The sequence below is a fragment of the Diadema antillarum genome, unplaced genomic scaffold (assembly GCF_040938485.1).
Source record: "Diadema antillarum isolate AM-2024a unplaced genomic scaffold, OU_Dant_1.0 seq00000398_RagTag, whole genome shotgun sequence".
Lineage (NCBI taxonomy): Eukaryota > Metazoa > Echinodermata > Echinoidea > Diadematoida > Diadematidae > Diadema > Diadema antillarum.
In genome coordinates, this window is record NW_027271389.1 from 235,863 (window position 1) to 255,703 (window position 19,841).

Genomic DNA, 19,841 nt, shown 5'->3' on the forward strand with positions numbered 1-19,841 from the left:
AGAAATGTTCTGTACAAATACGCTAGCGAGTGTACTTTCAAGTGAGTTTATGTCACATATGCAGCTGGTCAGTGGCCCCCTTGTGGGCCAAGACCACATTTGGGGCCAGTTTTCACATTTGTTATCTCTTTTTTAAAAATGCCTGGTCAAATCTTGTACAAACTTAGATGTTATCTCCAATTTGATGAAACGTAAATAAAAAAAAAGAAAAATGAAAAAATGGGGAATGTAAAAAAAAAATGTGAAAAAAATGCAAGCCATGCTTTCCTGGACGCCGCCAAAGTCCACCAAGCTAGATTAGTGTTTCCTATAAGTAACAGTCCGCAAGAATTTGTGCAAAGTGAGCCTGGAATACTCAGGTGAGCGTTATAGACCCTCCCCCCCCATACTTTTATTTTTTTTCTAGTTAAAATCGAAAAAAAACTATTTGTATCCTTTGCAATACCGTTTTTTTTACCCCTAATCTTTTTATCTTGCTTAAAACTATAAGATATCACATTCTGCAAGTCATGACCTTTAACCCCACATGCATGGTCTATTCTCTCACAGAGCAATTTGTTGAAGTTGAAATGACCAAGATGCAGGAGGTTGGAACTTCGCACTTTCACTTTATTTTCTCGTTTCACTTAAGTTTATTTTTCATATTTCTCGCACCTGAACAATATATATTGTGGTGGCACAAAATACATAACATACACAAAATTACAATGTTCAAATTTCACAAAAGAAATATGCACTAAATGTACATAGTAGTTTAATGGCCAGAGAAGATATTGTTCATGTAAAAGAACAGACAAATAAAAACATGGAGGAATAAAAGTTCTTCAAAGCATCAATAATGACATGGAAGATAACGTAGAAGTGACGAAGTGAGATATTTATTGAAAAAATGGTAATTTCTTCATTGTAGGACAACTATAATGTAAATCAGATTATCAAAAGTCAAGGGTCAAAGTGCAGGTTGAAATGCCAGAATTCTACTATTTAACGCTGTAGTTACACTTTTCTCAATCCCTTGGAGATTACTAAATGCACAAACTCAATACAACTAAGTATATCATGAATTACTGCAGAATGATTCCATAAGGAAAAATTTTGGCCATGGAGTCAAAGGTCTAGGGAAGCAATCAGCTGTCACAATTTTTACAACATTTTGAAAATAGCTCAAAGTATTACCATGAAATAGGATGTTGCCTGTTGATGATTATTTGAAGAAAATATTGTGGCCATGGGTTCAAGGCAAGGAACAAAGGTAAAGTGAAAATGCTCAAATCTCCAAATACCTGCTCTCTTATGCAATGTAATCATCCATCCAAATGAAACCTAGTGACAAACATGTTATGATAAATCTTTGTTAGTTATGTGAAGCATTACCTACATGGCCAAGAAGTACTCTAAACCTATTGGGAGACCCATGCATTATGGTCGAGGCATGCCAGTTGCATTTTAGCGGCATATCTAGTTGTGTGATTATGCTGATGTAAATATACAATATGATTTATTTCTTAATGTGCATTCAAAGCTACAGGATGAATGTTTTCTTATAACCCATATGACTTAAATACTGATGTAAATATACAATATGATTTATTTCTTAATGTGCATTCAAAGCTACAGGATGAATGTTTTCTTATAACCATATGACTTAATTGAAACGGAAGAAAAATAAACTTTTGTTCACCCCTATGTTAAAGAAAATGTGTAATAGAAACTTTAAATCATCTAAAAATTGTTTTAAAAAAATTGTTCATCGCCAAACGAACTATGATACTATAGGAATTTGGTTACAAATGATCAAAATACGCAAATTGTGCATTTGTCTTATGATGCGAGGTTCAAACATTTGAAAAACAACCCAAACGGGCCATGAGGGTTATCAAGTTGAACTTCTGAATGAAAATTTAAAAACTCAAAAAATTGAAAATATCAAATGTATATAATGTATACTTGTATGATATCCCCACTATCGTAGACTCTTGTAATTCATATCTTATTTCCACTGATTAGAATATACAAAAAAAATAAATGGAAACCCTCCTTTTGAAGGTTATAATAAACGTATTAAAGGAAATTTCATTGATTCTATATTTTTTTCATGGATGTAATTGAACATGATATCTGCAAATCTGTGTCAGAATTGCAAACAAAAAAGAGCTGAGGTTTTATACGTACGCCAAAGTGATACCACTTTACAAGCATGTTAGTGAATGTAACTAAACGAATTGCAAACCTGTATTTCTTTTAACCATGTTTAGTAAAAATTTTAAAAATATCGTGTATTAAAACATTAAAATCATTAGTTATGTATGTAAAAAAAATTGTCCTTAAAACAATGTGGTTAAAAGAAGAGGTTATGACACAATAGCTTTTTTAGATTCGATAAGAGATATAGTAAAATCATTCGCTGTGTTGAAATCTTTTCAGAGCTTTTTGAAGTTCTTGCTTGTATTGATCATGCAGTTTTATTGAGAAAGCTGTTATTTTATGGAACAGTAGGTGAGTAGGAGAATGGTGTTAGACTGGTTAAAGAGTTGTCTTTCTAAATAGATATCAATTTTTTAACGAAAAGAAATAAATGAATATACAAGGTGTATATATATATATATATTTATATATATAATATATAATAATTTATATACTCTCTAAAAAAATCGAGTGAAAATTTTCACTCTAAAAAGAGTGAATACAAAAAAGAGTGAATTTTGAGTGAAAATGCTCATTTTCACTCATTTTGGAGTGACGTCAGGATCACTCCAAAATCTTCGAGTGATCCCTGACGTCACTCCAAAATGAGTGAAAATGAGCATTTTCACTCAAAATTCACTCCAATTTCACTCGAAATTCACTCTTTTTTGTATTCACTCTTTTTAGAGTGAAAATTTTCACTCGAATTTTTTTAGAGAGTAAATATATATATATATATATATATATATATATACATTTAAATCTAAGTGCAAGAATACAACTATAGAGATTCTTCAAGGATCAATTTTGGGAGTAAAGTATATTTTTTATTTTCATTGCTCTTTTACTTCATGTGAATGATTTACACAGTTCGCTGTTCGCTGCTGTCTGCAATTCACTCGGCTTAAAAGAACAAGTTTATTTGTATATATTAGGGAGCAGTGTCCTTAGGATAAACAATATTTGCAATGATTATGAGTTGATGAATTTTCAAGGCTGCCCTAAAATGACCAAATATCAAAAGAATTCTAAGATATCGTGTCGCATGATTTTTGAGAGAAATAATACAATTATTGATAAAAACATGATTACTTTGTATTTGAATAATATGTGAATGATAATATATATCAATCACCATTATATATATATATATACGTAAGTAGGGTGTGAACTGCAATATGGCTGACAGTGCTCAACTATATAGGAGCCCATGTAGTACAATATATAATAGGATGGAAGGCGTTGCTTTGAATAGTGACTTGGCTGGACAGTCTGTTTCGGCCGAAGCCTCGTCAGCAACTAAATCAGTTTCTTGTTAAAGTACAGTGTAAGACATACGGCTCTGGTGCACTCAAGCAAGCAAACAAAAGATACAAAAGATACATGCACGTGGCTACTTAACGGCACAATGAAGTTGATAATGACACTGGTACTGGGCTTAATGTATAAACAGGGATAATATGGCTTAAATTGTTACATGTGGATGCGGGGGGGGGGGGGGACTAACCAAGCTCTGTGAGGGAAAACTTTTTCTTATGTTTACATGTTGAAATGAGTTCTTGAGTTCAGGGTTGCTGGTTTCTTGGCCGTGATGATGTGGTATTTCTCCCATAGACACGGGTTGCAACGGTTTGTTTTGGGCGAGTACGGTTGGGCGTGCCTGACGATCCTCCATGTGAGTGAGTAGGGAGTGCCTTCATCCTTCAGTCCCCAAATGTATTTACTCAGTTCTGTCTGGTGTCGCTTTTCCCTGTTTGTGAAGCTTGCCTTGTGTGTAGCATATCTGGATTTGAAGGAGGTTAAGGTGAGGCCGATGTATACTTTCTCATCGTCTGGGGTCGCTACTTTCGCTTCGTATATGATGTTCCTGGCTGTGCATTTCCCAGGGATCGGGCAATCCTCCTTCTTTCTGCAGTTGCAGGAGTCCATGGCTTGCTCTTGACTGTTGTTGATTAGTTTGTTGTTGTGTGCCTTTGTTATAGTATGCATATTGTCCATGCAGCTGTAGCTTACTTTCAGAGTGATCTTGTTGCATATCTTGCTGAGCTGGTGCCCTATATATTTATATATATGTATATATCATATATACATATATATATGTATATATCATATATATATATATATATATATATATATATATTATATATATTATATATATATATATATCTTTGACAGATTTGTAATGAAGTTAACTGAATGGAAACTCAGTTAATGAAAATAAACCTACCGTTGAATAGTATTTAGCCATGGGTACCTAAAACAAGTGTTTTCAAGCTAGATCATAGCTGATTACACAGCGGAAAACGGTAATGTAAGTTTTACATTATATTGTTGTACAACACTTCCTTGTACTTTCTGATAATTCAGTATCAATATTGTACTTCCTTACATCTGACATTATAATATAAGAAATTTGAATACAATGACCAAACCATAATCTCAGCCCCTGGCGAATGAATACCAAAAGTTCAGTGTTGGTTCGCAGGCAATTAATACTCCTTCACTCCTTAGAATAGGGGCGATAATTGTCTAGCGGTCATTATGTCCACGTTGCCTGAAGGTATCTATTGTGTAAATTCTTTTATAAGATAAATTTCAGTTTCGACGTCCAAGCGTCAGTTTCTTTTTGATAGGTAAAGAATATAAGATTATTATGATAAAGCTTAACATGCAAATGGATCATTGAAGGTTTGTGGCCGGCGTTGTTCTCGCATTAACAGTATGACAGTCACTTTCAGTTTTAAAGGTCTTCACAGTACAATCGAAAAGAGAATTTCACAAAACCTGACTTTTTGAATAAAGTGCACATATTCTCGACTCGTTCCTGACTTATGTTAGGGGTAATATTATTCCCACTGACTTCTGAAAGATAGAAGTTGAGTGTTCATTTATTATGTAAGAAAAGTGAGAATATCTTGAATTTTCTTTATACTTTCTTTATATAGTTGTACTCATATGACATCACAAGCTATAGTAGTCTTTTCATCCAGCCGTGACTGAGCAGAAACTTCAAAAATTCATAATTTTTGAACAGATCGACGGTATATCGATTGTCCGATTTTCCTCTAACTCGCATTGATGTGTTCTACTAATATTGCTGCTTAATGCTGCATTCACTCAACCCACATGTCTATGAAGGTGAACTTGTTCTTTAAGGAGCATCATGATAGCAAAGAAAATGGATATAGTGAAATCAACAGATATATAATCACAATACATTTTAATGATTTCTGTCAATTTTTCTGTAGACCCTTCACAAATTTTCACTAGATTATACCATGGTATAAGAGATATACTACTACCAGCCTTGATTATCTCAAAACCAGTATAAGGATTGATGAAAGTGGTTCTACTTAAAACGAACTGAGGTGTCCCCACGTATTTTGAATCTGCTTCGACTTATTTGACAATGGATTTTTTTTCATTGATGTTTAAACTTCAAACCATTTGATATGTATAAGCCTATACACAAATGTGTTCCTCTTTCATATGAAGTTTTTTGAAGAGTTTCACTTCAGTTTTGTAATGTGCGGGGAAAGTTTCTGTTTGTACCCCTCTCCAAATTATAATTAGGCCAGAATAAAAATATGATTCCTTTCAAGTGAATGAAAAACGTCATGAGTACCTAAATTAAATGCTGTTAGGAATGTAAAAGAATTCACTCCCCTCAATCACACTTAAGTTTACCTATGAATAAAATCAGATAAAATGAACAGAACCATGCAGCTACATCACGTGCACAAAACATCATTACAGAATGACAAAAGCAGGCATTGGATTTCAGTTTTGTTTACAGCCTAAAGTGAGATTATATAAATTGTATATCATCATTTTTCACGTGACTGCAATTCTATTTGTAGACCTATTTTTATCTCTACACCTGTACTTATTTGTGTTTTGAGTGCAGGTTATTTTCTTTTGTATGATAATGTATTATTGACACTGTTTGTAATTGCTTAATTACATCGATTTAGCTGACTCTGGGCATGCTGGGTGCATGCAGTGGTTGGGGAGGAAGGCCTCGAGCCTCGGTGATTAAGTTTGCCTTTTCCTCCCCTGACAACCAGTGGTATGCACCTAGAATCACCACATTCTTTATAATCATGTGATACGACTTCCTGTTTGTATCGTACGTTGAAATGTCAAATAAATAAATAAATAAATAAATAACAGTAGTAGTAGTAGTAGTAGCGGTAGTAGTAATAAAAGTAACAAAATTCCAACTCGGGTTTTGTTTATTCCCAGAAGCGTGACTCTGTTTTTCAGAGAGCAGTGAATATACTGTGTAACAATGTAAGGATGACTTGCATAATTTGCTGTTTGAGAGTGAGAGCAAAACTGCTGATACGAAAATTTATAGCAGCCGCAACACGTAATTGAGGAAGTTTTCTTGTTTAGTATGACAAAGACTCCATTTAACAAGCTGCGACGCAGGTCACTCATACCGATAGACCGCGCTCGCATCAACGTTGATTCCTGAATTGATCAAGATTTACGCTGTCAAATACCAGAGACCTTTGGCTTGCTTGGATGCATTTTTCCCATCTCTCCATGGTCACATGGGATTTGGTATAACACGTGTTGTATAACAAATAATGGATCTGCTAATCATGTTGGTGATTGTATTGTTTTTGGACAAGATATATCCATCGTTCTACGTAGAATCAGGTAAGATCTGAAAATCTCCACGCATCGATAGTTTACACATGGATGTACTGTTAACAATCAGTCATTGATTTATCATTCAAGTAAACTGGATTTTGACTGTCTGTCATAATATTGTGGGAATATATGAATATTGTGATGCTTCTGTGATAACTTAACCTACTTCGGTTCACGATGATTGTTCTTCACTCTTCACTTACGAAATCTGAAAAAAAAAAGAATTGTTAAGAGGATACGATTATTGTCTTTGTATTACGGGGAAAGAAATGTAAATTTGAGCTTTGTGCGCCAACGTTTCACTTTTATAACATTCTATTTCCTTTAAAATTCGACACTTCACATAAAACGTATCCAGCTAATTTTTTATCATTGCTTTCCTTCTCCTTCTCTATCTTCTTCGTATTCCGCCACTGAACTTTCTTCCATTTCTGTCGTTTCACCGCTCTACTTGTTCCACTACTTGATTTCTTTTCTTTTGTTATATCCAAGAGACCAAAAACTATTAAGGGGCTAGAAATATGATTTAGGATGCATGGGATTTTCATGTCAAATTTTATATAGGTGACAACGTAGAATCCAACGTAAAAATATATGAATTCGAATGATCTATCATTCTAAATTTAGTTTAATGATTTGGAATGTTTACAGTTGACGTATACTGTCAACATTTCCTTGAGAAACTCGACATCTGGCTGTCAGATTAATTTCTCATTGCAATGCAGGGTTGCCCTTAACATTGCTGCATTGTAATACCTTGTTTCTCTCCTCTGCCCTTCATTTGCAGTACCTAAAGTTGTTTCACCTGATTCACCTTTGTACATTTCATCTGAAAACACTGCTCTGTGGGAGGAAGGCACGGGAGTTGAATTCGCCTATGTATGGATGTTTGAAACAAATGCCAGATACAGGATAAAATTCGGCTTTTACAGTTTTATGTTTCCAAATCGACTTAAGCTGGAGATAGGCGATGGCCTTGATTCCCCAAGCGGAGACCACACAATAGCTAGCTTTAGTGGCACCAAAGCTGGTAGTTTACCAAGTGACGTGACTTCACCGTCTAACCACGCCTGGCTGCAAGTAACGTTTGGAGATGCAGTTATAAGTGACAGATTGAATCAGCTTACACTGAATATGACTGTTGCGGCTGTAAAGCAAGGTATATCCATGTAAAACAAAAAAAGGCAATTTGCATAGTTTTATCTTCACCGTTACGGCAAAACACACACACACACATTAAATGTATTTGAGCTCGTGTGTGTGTATGTGGAGGGACAGAGAGAAACAAGTAGGAAGAGAAGAACGAAATATATAGCTTCTACAGTGGTACTTCTAAATTCAAATAATGAATTTAACAGAAAATATTTTTCTCTGCATTATTTTATTTTCGAAGAAAGAAGGAACTTGGCCAACTATCTTAAAGATTTTGCCCCAACTGTACGTGTGTAATATGTCCATTTATACATAAAATATCATTTATAAGGCTATGGACCATGAACAGTGTGTTTCCCAACTTTCTTGTGAGGTTGGTGTATGTCAGCCACAGTATGACACTATCAATGTCTAAAACACAAAAAGCAAGTTCTGTTGTGGGACAAAAATTCCGGATGCATTCAGCTACGATCTTACAGCCTTTTATGTTATGTATACTTGAACACCACCCAAAGATTTTTTTTTTCATTTGTAAAATAACTATATTGTATGACAACCTGCACTACTGTAAATCTAAGCTTTAGTATTTTCGTGGTGTTCTTATTTAGAAATATTGACCCTGCTTCACCGAAACCAAGTGCCTATTAAATCTCCGCTTTACCCCGAGGTCTACCCAAGTAACGACTATCGTCTTTGGGACATCAGAACTGAAAACGGTTCGTCCATAGAGGTAGAAGTCTTGGTGTTCAACATGGAACAAGATAAAGACTACCTTCATATCGGTGACGGGGATCTAAGATTTACCAAATTCGGAGACACTTGGAAACACTGGACAGGAAATATGGAAGTCTCGCGCCAAAATTTGACATTCCTTAGTGTACATTCCCGTCTCCAGATGATCTTCACAAGTGATGAGGCTGGAACGCGTGTAGGATTCCACATCTTATTACGACCCGTTGATACCATGACAACCGACAACAGCGTGACAAGTGGCATCCACAGTAAGAACAAACAATCATACAAAACTGCAACTTGTATTTTTCTAATGCTCTTCTTGACCATGCTCAAGACATAGGACCTACTGTACATTTCGAGGACCTGTAAAGCACCCAAATTTGAGATCAAGTTCTTATGAATTAAATTGAAACAATTTCCAGCACGCCTTGTCTTGTTTCTACTAAAAATGCGTTTGAATGCAATACACAAATAATAAATCAGTTGAAACAACTTGCAATTTCTCAATACTTTCTTTCCATTCAGACATATCTGCTGGCATTTCAACAACTCGTCAGGATTATTCCTCGCAAGGTTCGCAAGTTCATGTTTCCACTTTTGTCTGTATTAACTTTATATGCCTGTTAGCAAACACTTATGACAATGAGTGATGTATGTACTTTCACAAATATGTCCCAGTTTCCAATTTAAATGTAAATATCCAAATATGGTAAATAATTAGCAGTTACATAAAACATCGGCATAATTCAGTTAAAGTCTTGTTTTACCATCAACCAATCTTCTTAGCGACTTCATAAATATTTGCCAGTGAGCAATAAGTGAAGAACAAGCCCACCAAAGTTTTTTTGTGTGAAAATAGAGAAAAAAAAATGTGCTCTTTTCAATTACAAATTGCATATGTACAGTAATGATGATTTACAAATTGATTGCATTGACTTGAATTCTCAAATCATTCTTCATTTATTTAGACAAAACAGCAGAGATTTCAACAACTCATCAGGATACTTTCTCGCAAGGTTCGCAAGTGGACATTTCACTATTCACTGTCACGTTTAGCAAGGTCCATGATAACAGACAGCAGAGTCGAGATGTAATGTGTTTAATACGAAACATTCACAACCATTTGACCTTTAACCAGACCGTCGAATTCCCTAATGTAGTGCTTTTCCTGATGTCAGGTGGAAATATCAGTAAACATTGCAAGAGATAAAATATTACAGGTACAAATACCAAGGGCTATGTAAGGAATATAAAAAAAAAATAGGTCTTTAAAAATTTGAGTAAAAATATCAAATGTGTAGGCAAAAGTCTCTACAAATTACGAAACATTGACTTTTACCATAGATGATAAGATGAGTGAGAAGCTAGATGTGACATTTTTCAGCGGGATAGGAGTGGTAGGAGCCCTGGTAAGGAGCTGATCTGGTTATTACTATGATTATATTAATTTGACTTACTGTTTTAAAAAGATTGTTCCAAAAATGTAATCTTATGTTTGATGATTGGAAATGAATTTGTTTGGTTTATTTGGTTTGTTTTTGTTTGTTTGTTTGTTTGTTTGTTTGTTAATTTATTTATTCATTTGTTTGTTTTGGGGTGTTGTTTGTGCATGAGGCGTGAGAAAAAGCTTGGCAGGCGAGTGAGGGTGAAAAAAAAAAGATTATTGAGGCGAGACATTTGGCTGTTCTTCCCTAGTTGCATTAACACTATGGAATAGTGTTGCCTTTAGACAAGAATGAATCCATCTTTACCATTTTACCTGTGGTATCTATAATTCTGGCATTGGCATCTCTGAGATTTTTAAAACTTTACAGTTTTAGCTCAGGCATATTTACACCAAAATAAATTGTTCATGGAGGCAGATGGAATTCACTCATGAGGCCACTTAATTCGATTCTTTTCCTTTGAACATCAGACAGAAGAACTGAGCACTTTATACTAAACTTTTCTGCATTCATATTTTCATTTCGTATATCATTCTTCTCTTCAGTTTTTCAATCCTTTTACCATCTACAGTCAAAAGGGCTTTTCATCTTAATGGCAGTTTGAAGAGGTGTTGTAGGCCTAATCCTACCCATTCGGCTATACCCTTTTTTCAGTAATAGCTATTCAAGATTCTTCATCCGCTTGATTCCCCCTAAACCAGAAAAATTTCAAAATGTAATACTTCAGGAGCTGATTGGTTCTTATTTAAAGTGGATGATACTTATAATATTTATCTTATTTGCATAATATTTTCTTATAAAATAAAAACATATGTATGTATTAGTTCATGATACTCATAACATGCATTGACAGTATTCGTTCATATGTTATAATATATTCTTTGTAAGAAAAGCAAGCTTTCCACTAACACCTGATCACTGAATATAATTTACCGCCAGTTTTCAACACGACTATCAGCACCACACCAGCCCAACTCCTTATCAGGCAAGACAAGTTCTTCATTTGGTTTCTCATCGCACTTGCATCACTTCTCGCCCTCATCTTGATGTTGATACTCCTGGGATGGTTGTCCAAGAAGTACCTTAAACGTTTGATTAATCGACACTTTAACAGTGTAAGGATGCTGAGAAAAACACACTCGTATTGACTTGTAATTGTGAAGTTAAGTTGCAATTTAAACACTGATGATAAAAGCTGGGGTGGGAATGCCTCGGTAGTTTAAAATCTCGGATAGCTTTCCAAGTGTCCAGGAAATACCTCTATACCTGATCCAAAACCTAAGCCCTTATTTGATGAGGTTTCTATACACAAACACTATAAACCGAAGAATGAAACCCGTCATACTGACGATGACTTCCAGTCTTTCAGTGATAAACGATTAAAGGTCAGGATTATCTCAAATCATTTAGTTCCGGTTCATTTATTATAGGCTAAATTTGTCAGATATGCTACATGACAAGGAATGCCTGTTTTACGAATTCGAAAGGCACAAGTGCAAATTTCATTGATCGAAATGCTAAATTGAACAAACAACTTGCAATTTTGAATGACAGAATGTGCAGTGACGAGGATTTTCGCTAAATTGAATGAACTTTCTATCATACGGACTGACAAAAGTGCGGAATTGGCCGGGGAAACCTATACTAACAAGCATTGCTTTTTAGTTCGTTCATATCTCACAATCCTCTTAATGTTTTCATAAATGCATCAATATAATACCACTTACTCATGTCCTATCAACAGTTGTGATTGATTGTCGTTTTATGATAATCTACATACTCGTGACCAAGCGTTCCTAAACTGCAGGCTTTTGATACCCAGGGGCAAGGGGGCAAAAATAACTTTCATGCGCAGGTCTATTAACAACGTTGTATTGCACTCTATGTCTTTCTCTGTTTTTTTTTTTTTGTTTGTTTTTTTTTTCCTTTTCAGAAATATTATGTTGTGATTCGTAACTCCACTGAACATTCCCAGAGCATGGGGGATCCGGACAATGTCTACGAAGAAATACCCGATGACCTTACCAAGCCACGATTGAAAATCAAGAACTCTCGTGATCCCCACAACGCTGTAAACGGAGCAGACCTTCCATTAGCTGAAATAAGCAGACCAAGCACCGCAAAAGTACAGGTACATCGTACTGGGATTTCAGCATCTCACCGATTTCTTGACGATCCGTTGGCAACATCATCCATCTGTGCTAAGACATTTGACGTCAATAGAAAGGAAGGCTTTAATGATGATATGGAACCTACCGTGGTAAAAACTGAATTATCAGTACGTGCTAGTATGGAGGCGGAGATGGCAATGGGAATGCCAGACCATCAATCAAACAAAGATGATAGTTTGTCCTCGAGAGCAGCATCACACATGCCAATGCGTTCCACAGTCGAAGAGGATACAAAACTCAAAGGCTGGAAGGAAGTAGAATCGGACGGAATTAGTCTAACGCTGTCTAGAATTTATTTTGAGCGTACGACATCTGCAGATGATGTATTTGGTTCAACCTCCTGCGGAGCTGCAGAGAAAAGGGAAGACAGCCTTGATGAGATGGAGAGCAATTCACTCTAGAGCGTAAGCAATTATTCCTCGGCAGAAGAGGAACATTTTGACCTCAAGCACACCAAAATCTATGACGTACCACAATCAAGATTTGAGAAACAAGGAGGGAGCCTAGACAGGTCCGAGTCTCCTATTCCTGCAAAGACACGTAACCCAATCAGTACACCGACTGAATCTCCAAGGACAGTAAAGACATTACCACCGTCAGTTGAGAGTCAACGTGACAGATACGTCAATGTGCGTAATTGTGTATCTGCAATTACTGGTGACATAAGAAGTGATAAATTCAAGGCGGGAAGTATATCTGATTCTTCTTTAAATGTGAACAATTCAAATTCTACGGAGTCAGGAGGGGTATTGCTAGACGAGTTTGGATATTTGATTATTGAGGACAAAGTCAGTGAAACATTAACGGCAGAAAGTCAATCATTGGCCAATTGTAAAAACTTAAGAAAATCGCCTTCCGGAGACTATCCAGAAAGAGCACTCAACGATGAAGAAGTTGATGTCAACATTGACGAGTTTGGTTACGTGATTCTTGAAAAATGACTGAAGAATATCAGCACATCACAATCCTGATGGTCCGTAACACAACTATTCATCAAAGTGCAGAACCGTAGCATGTTCAGGTTGCTGTACTGGAAAACTCAAACCAAACAAACATCGTGATAAAGGCTTCATCAAACTTGGACCTAGAACCACAAAGTTGTTTTAGAAATGGATGTATGCATGAATCACCACCAAATGCATTATACCCTATAAGCTTCATAGTTATATAATCATATGACTCATGTAAAATCAAGTAGTGTCTCATACTTGAAAGCATATTGTTAACCACCAGTTTTCCAGATGACTATCGGCACCACACCAGCCCAACTCCTTATCAGACAAGACAAATTCTTCACTTGGTTTTTCATCGGGCTTTCATCACTCCTTGCCCTCATCTTGCTGATGATACTCCTGAGATGGTTGTACAAGAAGTACCTTAAACGGTGGATTAATCGACACATTTACAGTGTAAGGATGCTGAAATATACACACGCGTGATTGTAAAGTTAAGTTGCAATTAACACATTCATGATAAAAGCTGAAGAGGATAGGCCTCTGGAATTTAAGATCGCTTTAATTTAAGGTAGCTTTCCAATTTTCCAAGAAATACACTCCTCACCTCATCCAAATGCCAACCACTTATCCTATGTAGTTTCTTTACACAAACACTATACTAAAGCGAAGAATGAAACCCGTCATACTGATGATGATGACTTCCAGTCGTTCAGTGATAAACGATAAAGGTCAAAATTATCTCAAATCATTTAGTTCTGGTTCATTTGTTAATCTATTCTAGGCTAAATCTTTCAGATATGCTACATGACAAAGAAACCGAATTATACCTGTACTTGTTCACCTCTTTAAGTCTAATCGATGACAATATGTTTGTGCAAAATTTCCATAAATTATCTCCTATATGTTTATTTTCAACCATGTTTAGAAGACCAACGAATTTCATGCTTATTCTGTCCGACGAGATTGTTTGTTAGTTAGGTTTTTTTTTTTTTTTACATGGGAAATGACCTTTCTGGTAACATCACTATTATTCATTCCTCCCCTATGTTCAAAAGCAGATTAAAATCTTGAATGATGAAAAGGTAGTAGGCCTACAACAGTGTAACCACTTTATCCGCTAGGGTGCTTGTATACTGAGACTTTTTGTCCATCCTTGGCAAATTGGGATTCAGTTCAGCATTTCTAGTCTTTTTGCTCAACCCTGCAGTTAACGAGGTGTTCATTAAAGTAACGTATAAACATGGTACTTTACTTTATTTCCATTTTCCTTTTCTTGCTTATAAACATATTAGCAAGCAAAGACAGAATGTCTCAATCATCACGGCTTTCTTCTATCTTATTCTATGAACGTATTCAACTGAAGGAACGGACTAGTACTAAAAAGCATTGCTTTTTAGTTGGTTCATATCTCACAATCCTCTTAGTGTTTTCATATCACCTCATTAAATGCATCAATATAATACCCCTTACTCATGCTTTATCAACAGGTGTGGCTCATTGTCGTATGATAATCTACATACTCGTGATACAAAATCCCTAAACTGCAGGCTTTTGAAACCCATGAGCAAGGGACAATAATATTTTCTTGTAGGCCTACCAAAAACAATATATTGCACTCTCTTTCTTTCTCTTTTTTTTCCTTTGCAGAAATATATTGTTGAGACTCCTAATTCCGCTGAACACTCCCAGCAATTTACCCAGAGCCTGGGGGATCCCGACAATGTCTACGAAGAAATACCCGATGACCTCACCAAGCCACGAATGAAAATCAGCGACTCTCCCAACAACACTGTAAACGGAGCAGATCTTCCATTAGCTGAAATGAGCAGACAAAGCACCACAAAAGTACAGGTACATCCTACTGGGATTTCAGCATCTCACCGATTTCTTGACGTTCCGTTGGCAACATCATCCATCTGTGCTAGGACATTAGAAGTCAATAGACAGGAGGGCTGTAATGATGATATGGAACCTACCGTGGTAAAAACTGAATTATCAGTACGTACTAGTATGGAGGCGGAGATGGTAATGGGAATGCCAGACCGTCAATCAAACACAGATGAAAGTTTTTCCCCTAGAGCAGCATCACAAATGTCAATGCGTTCCACAGTCGAAGAGGATACGAAACTTAGCGGTTGGAAGGAAGTAGAATCGGACGGAATGAGTCTAACGCTGTCTAGAATTTATTTTGAGCGTACAACATCTGCAGATGATGTCTTTGGCTCAACTTCCTGCGCAGCTGCAGAGAAAAGGGAAGACAGCCTTGATGAGATGGAGAGCAATTCACTCTGGAACGTAAGCAATTATTCCTCGGAAGAAGAGGAACATTTTGACCTCAAGCACACCAAAATTTATGACGTACCACCATCAAGATTTGAGAAACAAGGAGGTAGCCTAGACAGGACCGAGTCCCCTATTCCTGCAAACACACGTAACCCAATCGGTTTACCGACTGAATCTCTAAAGACAGTAAAGACATTACCGCCGTCATTTGGGAGTCAACGTGACAGATACGTCAATGTGCGCAATTGTGTATCTGCAATTAGTAGTGACATAGGATGTGATAAATTCAATTCTTTAAATGTGAACAATTCAAATTCTACGGAGTCAGGAAGAGTATTGCTAGATGAATTTGGATATTTGATTATCGAGGACAAAGACAATAAAACATTGAATGCAGAAAGTCAATCTTCAGCCATTTGTAAGAATTCACGACAATCGCCGTCCGGAGGCTATTCAGAAAGAGCACTCAACGATGAAGAAGTTGATGTCAACATTGACGAGTTTGGTTACGTGATTCTTGAAAAATGACTGGAGAATATCAGCACATCACAATCCTGATTGTCCGTAATACAACTATTCATTAAAGTGCATAACCGTAGCATGTTCAGGTTGCTGTACTTGAAAACTCGAACCAAACAAACATCGTGATAAAGGCTTCATCAAACTTGGACCTAGAACCACAAAGTTGTTGTTGTTGTCGTTGTTTTTTTTTACTGATCAGAGGTGATAGAGCAACAACGTATGCCAATTAGATGTAATGATGATCTCATAATCTCTCATGACCTACACACAAATCTCCACTGATATTCTTCCTGAAAACCCCGTAATGGATTTTCACCAAACTTGGCAGGTAGCATCCTCAGCATGCCTAGGGGAATTGGATTTTGAATTTGTTCAAAAACACTATAAAAGTCTCATGAGAGACTCTTTGCTCGTAAGACACATTTATGAGAGACTTCAATAGCTTTGAAAGTCTCAAATGGCTGCATAATAGTGAGCGACTTTGGCCATTCTGAGATTTGTGTGAAGACTTTTATGTGATGACTTCACGAAACAGACCTCAAGAGGTGTCAATTTCTCTAGAACAAGAAGTGATAGAGCTAAGTTAGTGCTATGAGTAAGTACATTATAGTGACTGTAGTTTCAAAGATGTTCCTGACGGCATCGGGGGCCCTGGGATGTAGAGGAAGCGATTGGAGCCCAAATTGCAAATTTTGATAATTCATCTTGAAAATTTCACCACACTTGGTAGGTATTATTGCTCGGGTATTGAAATACTTGTACGGATGAGAACCATCCCCATCTTGGGGTCACCGGGGGCACAAATTGAGGATACGTTAAAATAATCTTCTCTAAAACCAGAAATGCCCGAACAAATAGTGTACATAGTGTACTTCCATATGACCACCAGACATACCATTAACAAATGCATTGATGCCGTATTCAACATGTTCTCTTGTTAGGCTTATCTCACCTATATCTTACCTTAATACATTGCAGTATTTACGCTCTGCTATGAACTTTGGAAAAAGAAATGATCATAATTATGGATTGCCTGAAACAAGTGTCCTCAAACTAAATCATAGCTGATTGCTTAATTGGAAATAATGATATCAAGTTTGCAGTCAATATTATTGGCTTCCTTGTTTGTTTCCTTGTTTGTGATTATTTATAGCGTCATTTGACATTCAGGTGTCATTCTTAATAAGGTGAAGATAATAAAATGGTAAGACTTGTAGACAAGCTTTACATGTCAATACATGTAGATTACAATGTATTGAAGGTTTGTAGCCGGCACTGACCTAACATTAACAGTTTGAAAGTCACTCTCAGGAATTTTGATAAAACTAAATATACCTGTCACTTAATATCTTCATCGTTAATTCTCAAAACTTGTAATTATTTTACAATGCTCTATGTCAATTTGTTCCTTGCTGCACTTTGTGTAAATAAGGCTAAAAAGTGTAAATTCTTCTGCAGTCGGTACGGTTAGAATGGCGAATTTAGATGTTGATCTAGATTTGTGTCTCCCAAACTTCTTCATTTCCTAAATAGGAAAATTGGTCAGCTTCTCGTTAGGTCCGATCAAAATGTAATTGATCTCCTCGACTCTGTCGTTTTTAAGGTGAGAATGCAGAAAACCTGGCAGTGAACTTCAACAAGGTTATTTCTTTAACTTCCTTGATGGTGTAGCATTACAAAAGAAAACGAACAGAGTAAAATCAACACTGAGATTCACTGCTTTACTACGTTTGAATGCTTTTATTCACACATTTCTGTAGAACGCTTATAACAGTATACATTTTTTCAAGAGATATCACGATAATCAATTACGATTACCTTGATCAGTCGTCGTGACTGAGAAACTGAAAAATCAATTGTGATTAATGAAAGTCAAATTTGTTTTACCGTATTCGACACTAGATTTTTCAAACATGAAAACAATTTTTTTGTATACACCAATATTTTTTTTTCAAATCAATTAAAGTGTTTCAGTTTAATTGGTTGTATGTGTGTATGTGTGTCTGTCTGTTTGTGAAGGAGTGCTTGTGTTGATATAACCCTCTCCAAATTATAACGTGTTTTATTGAACAAGCCAAATCGAAATGTGGTCACTCCATAATTATTGAACGGTAAATTTCATGAGTTTCCAAATTAAGTGCATTATAATTTTGTGAAAGAATTCACCATCGTCAACCACGGGTAAATTTACCTTTGATTTTTGTCAAACTCGCTGTTTCCGAGTTTTTATGAATTTTCCCGATTTATGGTAGTGTCTTTGGTAGTAATGGAGTAATATTGGCTTAGGTGGGTACGTTCCAGTTTATATATAGTAGGCCTACAAGACTTTCTGAGAAAAAAGAAATATTGTAGAAACCTATCAGATATGCCCAGAATCACTGATGCGCTGCCACTGAATTTGATTTTATTTTATTTACTCCTAAAATGCATACACCTGTACATACAACATAAACAAGTAGGCCTACATACGGTAAATAGTTTGTTTTTATACATGGACTATGTCACGTACATGTGTACGTTTTGTGCGGATGGTCACTCAATGCTTCATTGGAATGCCCAGTATCTTACACGTATATGTAAACAAACATTATAGCAAAAAAATGGAAGGAAAAGTATTTCGCACGTTCAGTATCTTAGTAATGCATGTTAGAAGGAGAGAGAAAGGAAGAAAAATGTAGGGGGAAAAAGACTAGAAAGGGATACCCTACATCATGCTAGTTAAATAAGGTATACAAATTGGATAGTTTCATTCTGGCAACATGGAAAGACTCCTAAGTACGCCTACGATATGAACGCTTTATACCATGATACATTGCTTAATTTCTAAGGGCTATAGCATATATATATATATATCATATGTATACATATAATCATATATATATATATATATATATATATATATCTCATATGTATACATATAATCATATATATTTATATATATCATATGTATACATATAATCATATATATATATGTATATATTCATATGTACATATATACATATATATATTTCATATATATATATATATATATATATATATATATACATGCTAAGCTGCAGCCAAGGGTGTGCTGAATGTGAGAAACTGTAAGTGGATCTCGAACGTCGTTACGCTCCATGGATTCTTTACTAAATGAATCTGTACAAAGTGGTATAATTACAGCTATCACAGTCACTGTGAAGCACTGCAGTGACTACATGTATTTACTTTTAAGGCCTCGAAGTTGTCAAATGATCGACTTTGATCTATAGTCAAACAGTAGCACAAAATAGTTTGGAAAGTTACAAGTGAATAAGATGACATACCCCCCAAGAAGCAATTCGCTTTATCTCTTCACAGTAAAGTATATACCTTCACGTATTCGATTTTATCATGCAAAGAATATCATTGGTAATCAAAGCTTGGCTAGGTCAATGATTAAAAACAATTCATAGTGAATGAAATCGTTCTACATAAAAAGAAGGAAGATATTTTAGCACTAATTGGAGACGAAGGATAACAAGATATCTGTTAGGTATGCATGAAAGTTAACGCTTCCCTGTTTGTTTTTGTTTTGATTGCTTTGGGGGTTTTTTTTCCTTGTAAACGCATATATGCAGCTGAAACATTGTAATGAAAATGAATGTAAAAATGGCTTGCATTATTGGCAGCATGAAAGTGAGAGCAAAACTGCTGTGACGAGTATTTGTATACAGCTGCCGCAACAAAAAGAAGTTTTCTTGTCATGACAA

At 35.8% G+C, this 19,841-nt stretch overlaps 1 protein-coding gene across 2 annotated transcripts; it reads left to right on the forward strand.

Moving 5' to 3' along the window:
• Positions 1–7,908: 7,908 nt before the first annotated feature.
• On the forward strand, positions 7,909–17,056 carry LOC139732042 (uncharacterized). 2 transcript variants are annotated; one of them, XM_071642920.1, is made up of 8 exons: positions 7,909–8,005; positions 8,607–8,999; positions 9,259–9,306; positions 9,702–9,749; positions 11,118–11,293; positions 12,112–12,978; positions 13,583–13,758; positions 14,953–17,056. In XM_071642920.1, the coding sequence occupies exons 1-6, from the start codon at positions 7,981–7,983 to the stop codon at positions 12,748–12,750; spliced, it is 1,329 nt and encodes a 442-aa protein (XP_071499021.1). In that variant the 5' UTR covers positions 7,909–7,980; the 3' UTR covers positions 12,751–12,978; positions 13,583–13,758; positions 14,953–17,056. The 2 variants fall into 2 exon arrangements, with proteins under 2 accessions (XP_071499021.1, XP_071499020.1); XM_071642919.1 differs by lacking the exons at positions 7,909–8,005; positions 8,607–8,999; positions 9,259–9,306; positions 9,702–9,749; positions 11,118–11,293 and having other exon boundaries at positions 12,761–12,978.
• The last annotated feature ends 2,785 nt before the right edge of the window (positions 17,057–19,841 follow it).

Bases quoted from the DNA above. Each gene is read 5' to 3' on its own strand.
- LOC139732042 (XM_071642919.1), top strand. From the start codon at position 13,591: ATGACTATCGGCACCACACCAGCCCAACTCCTTATCAGACAAGACAAA. The intron at 13,759-14,952 runs GTAAGGATGCTG...TTTCCTTTGCAG, and splicing joins TTAATCGACACATTTACAGT to AAATATATTGTTGAGACTCC.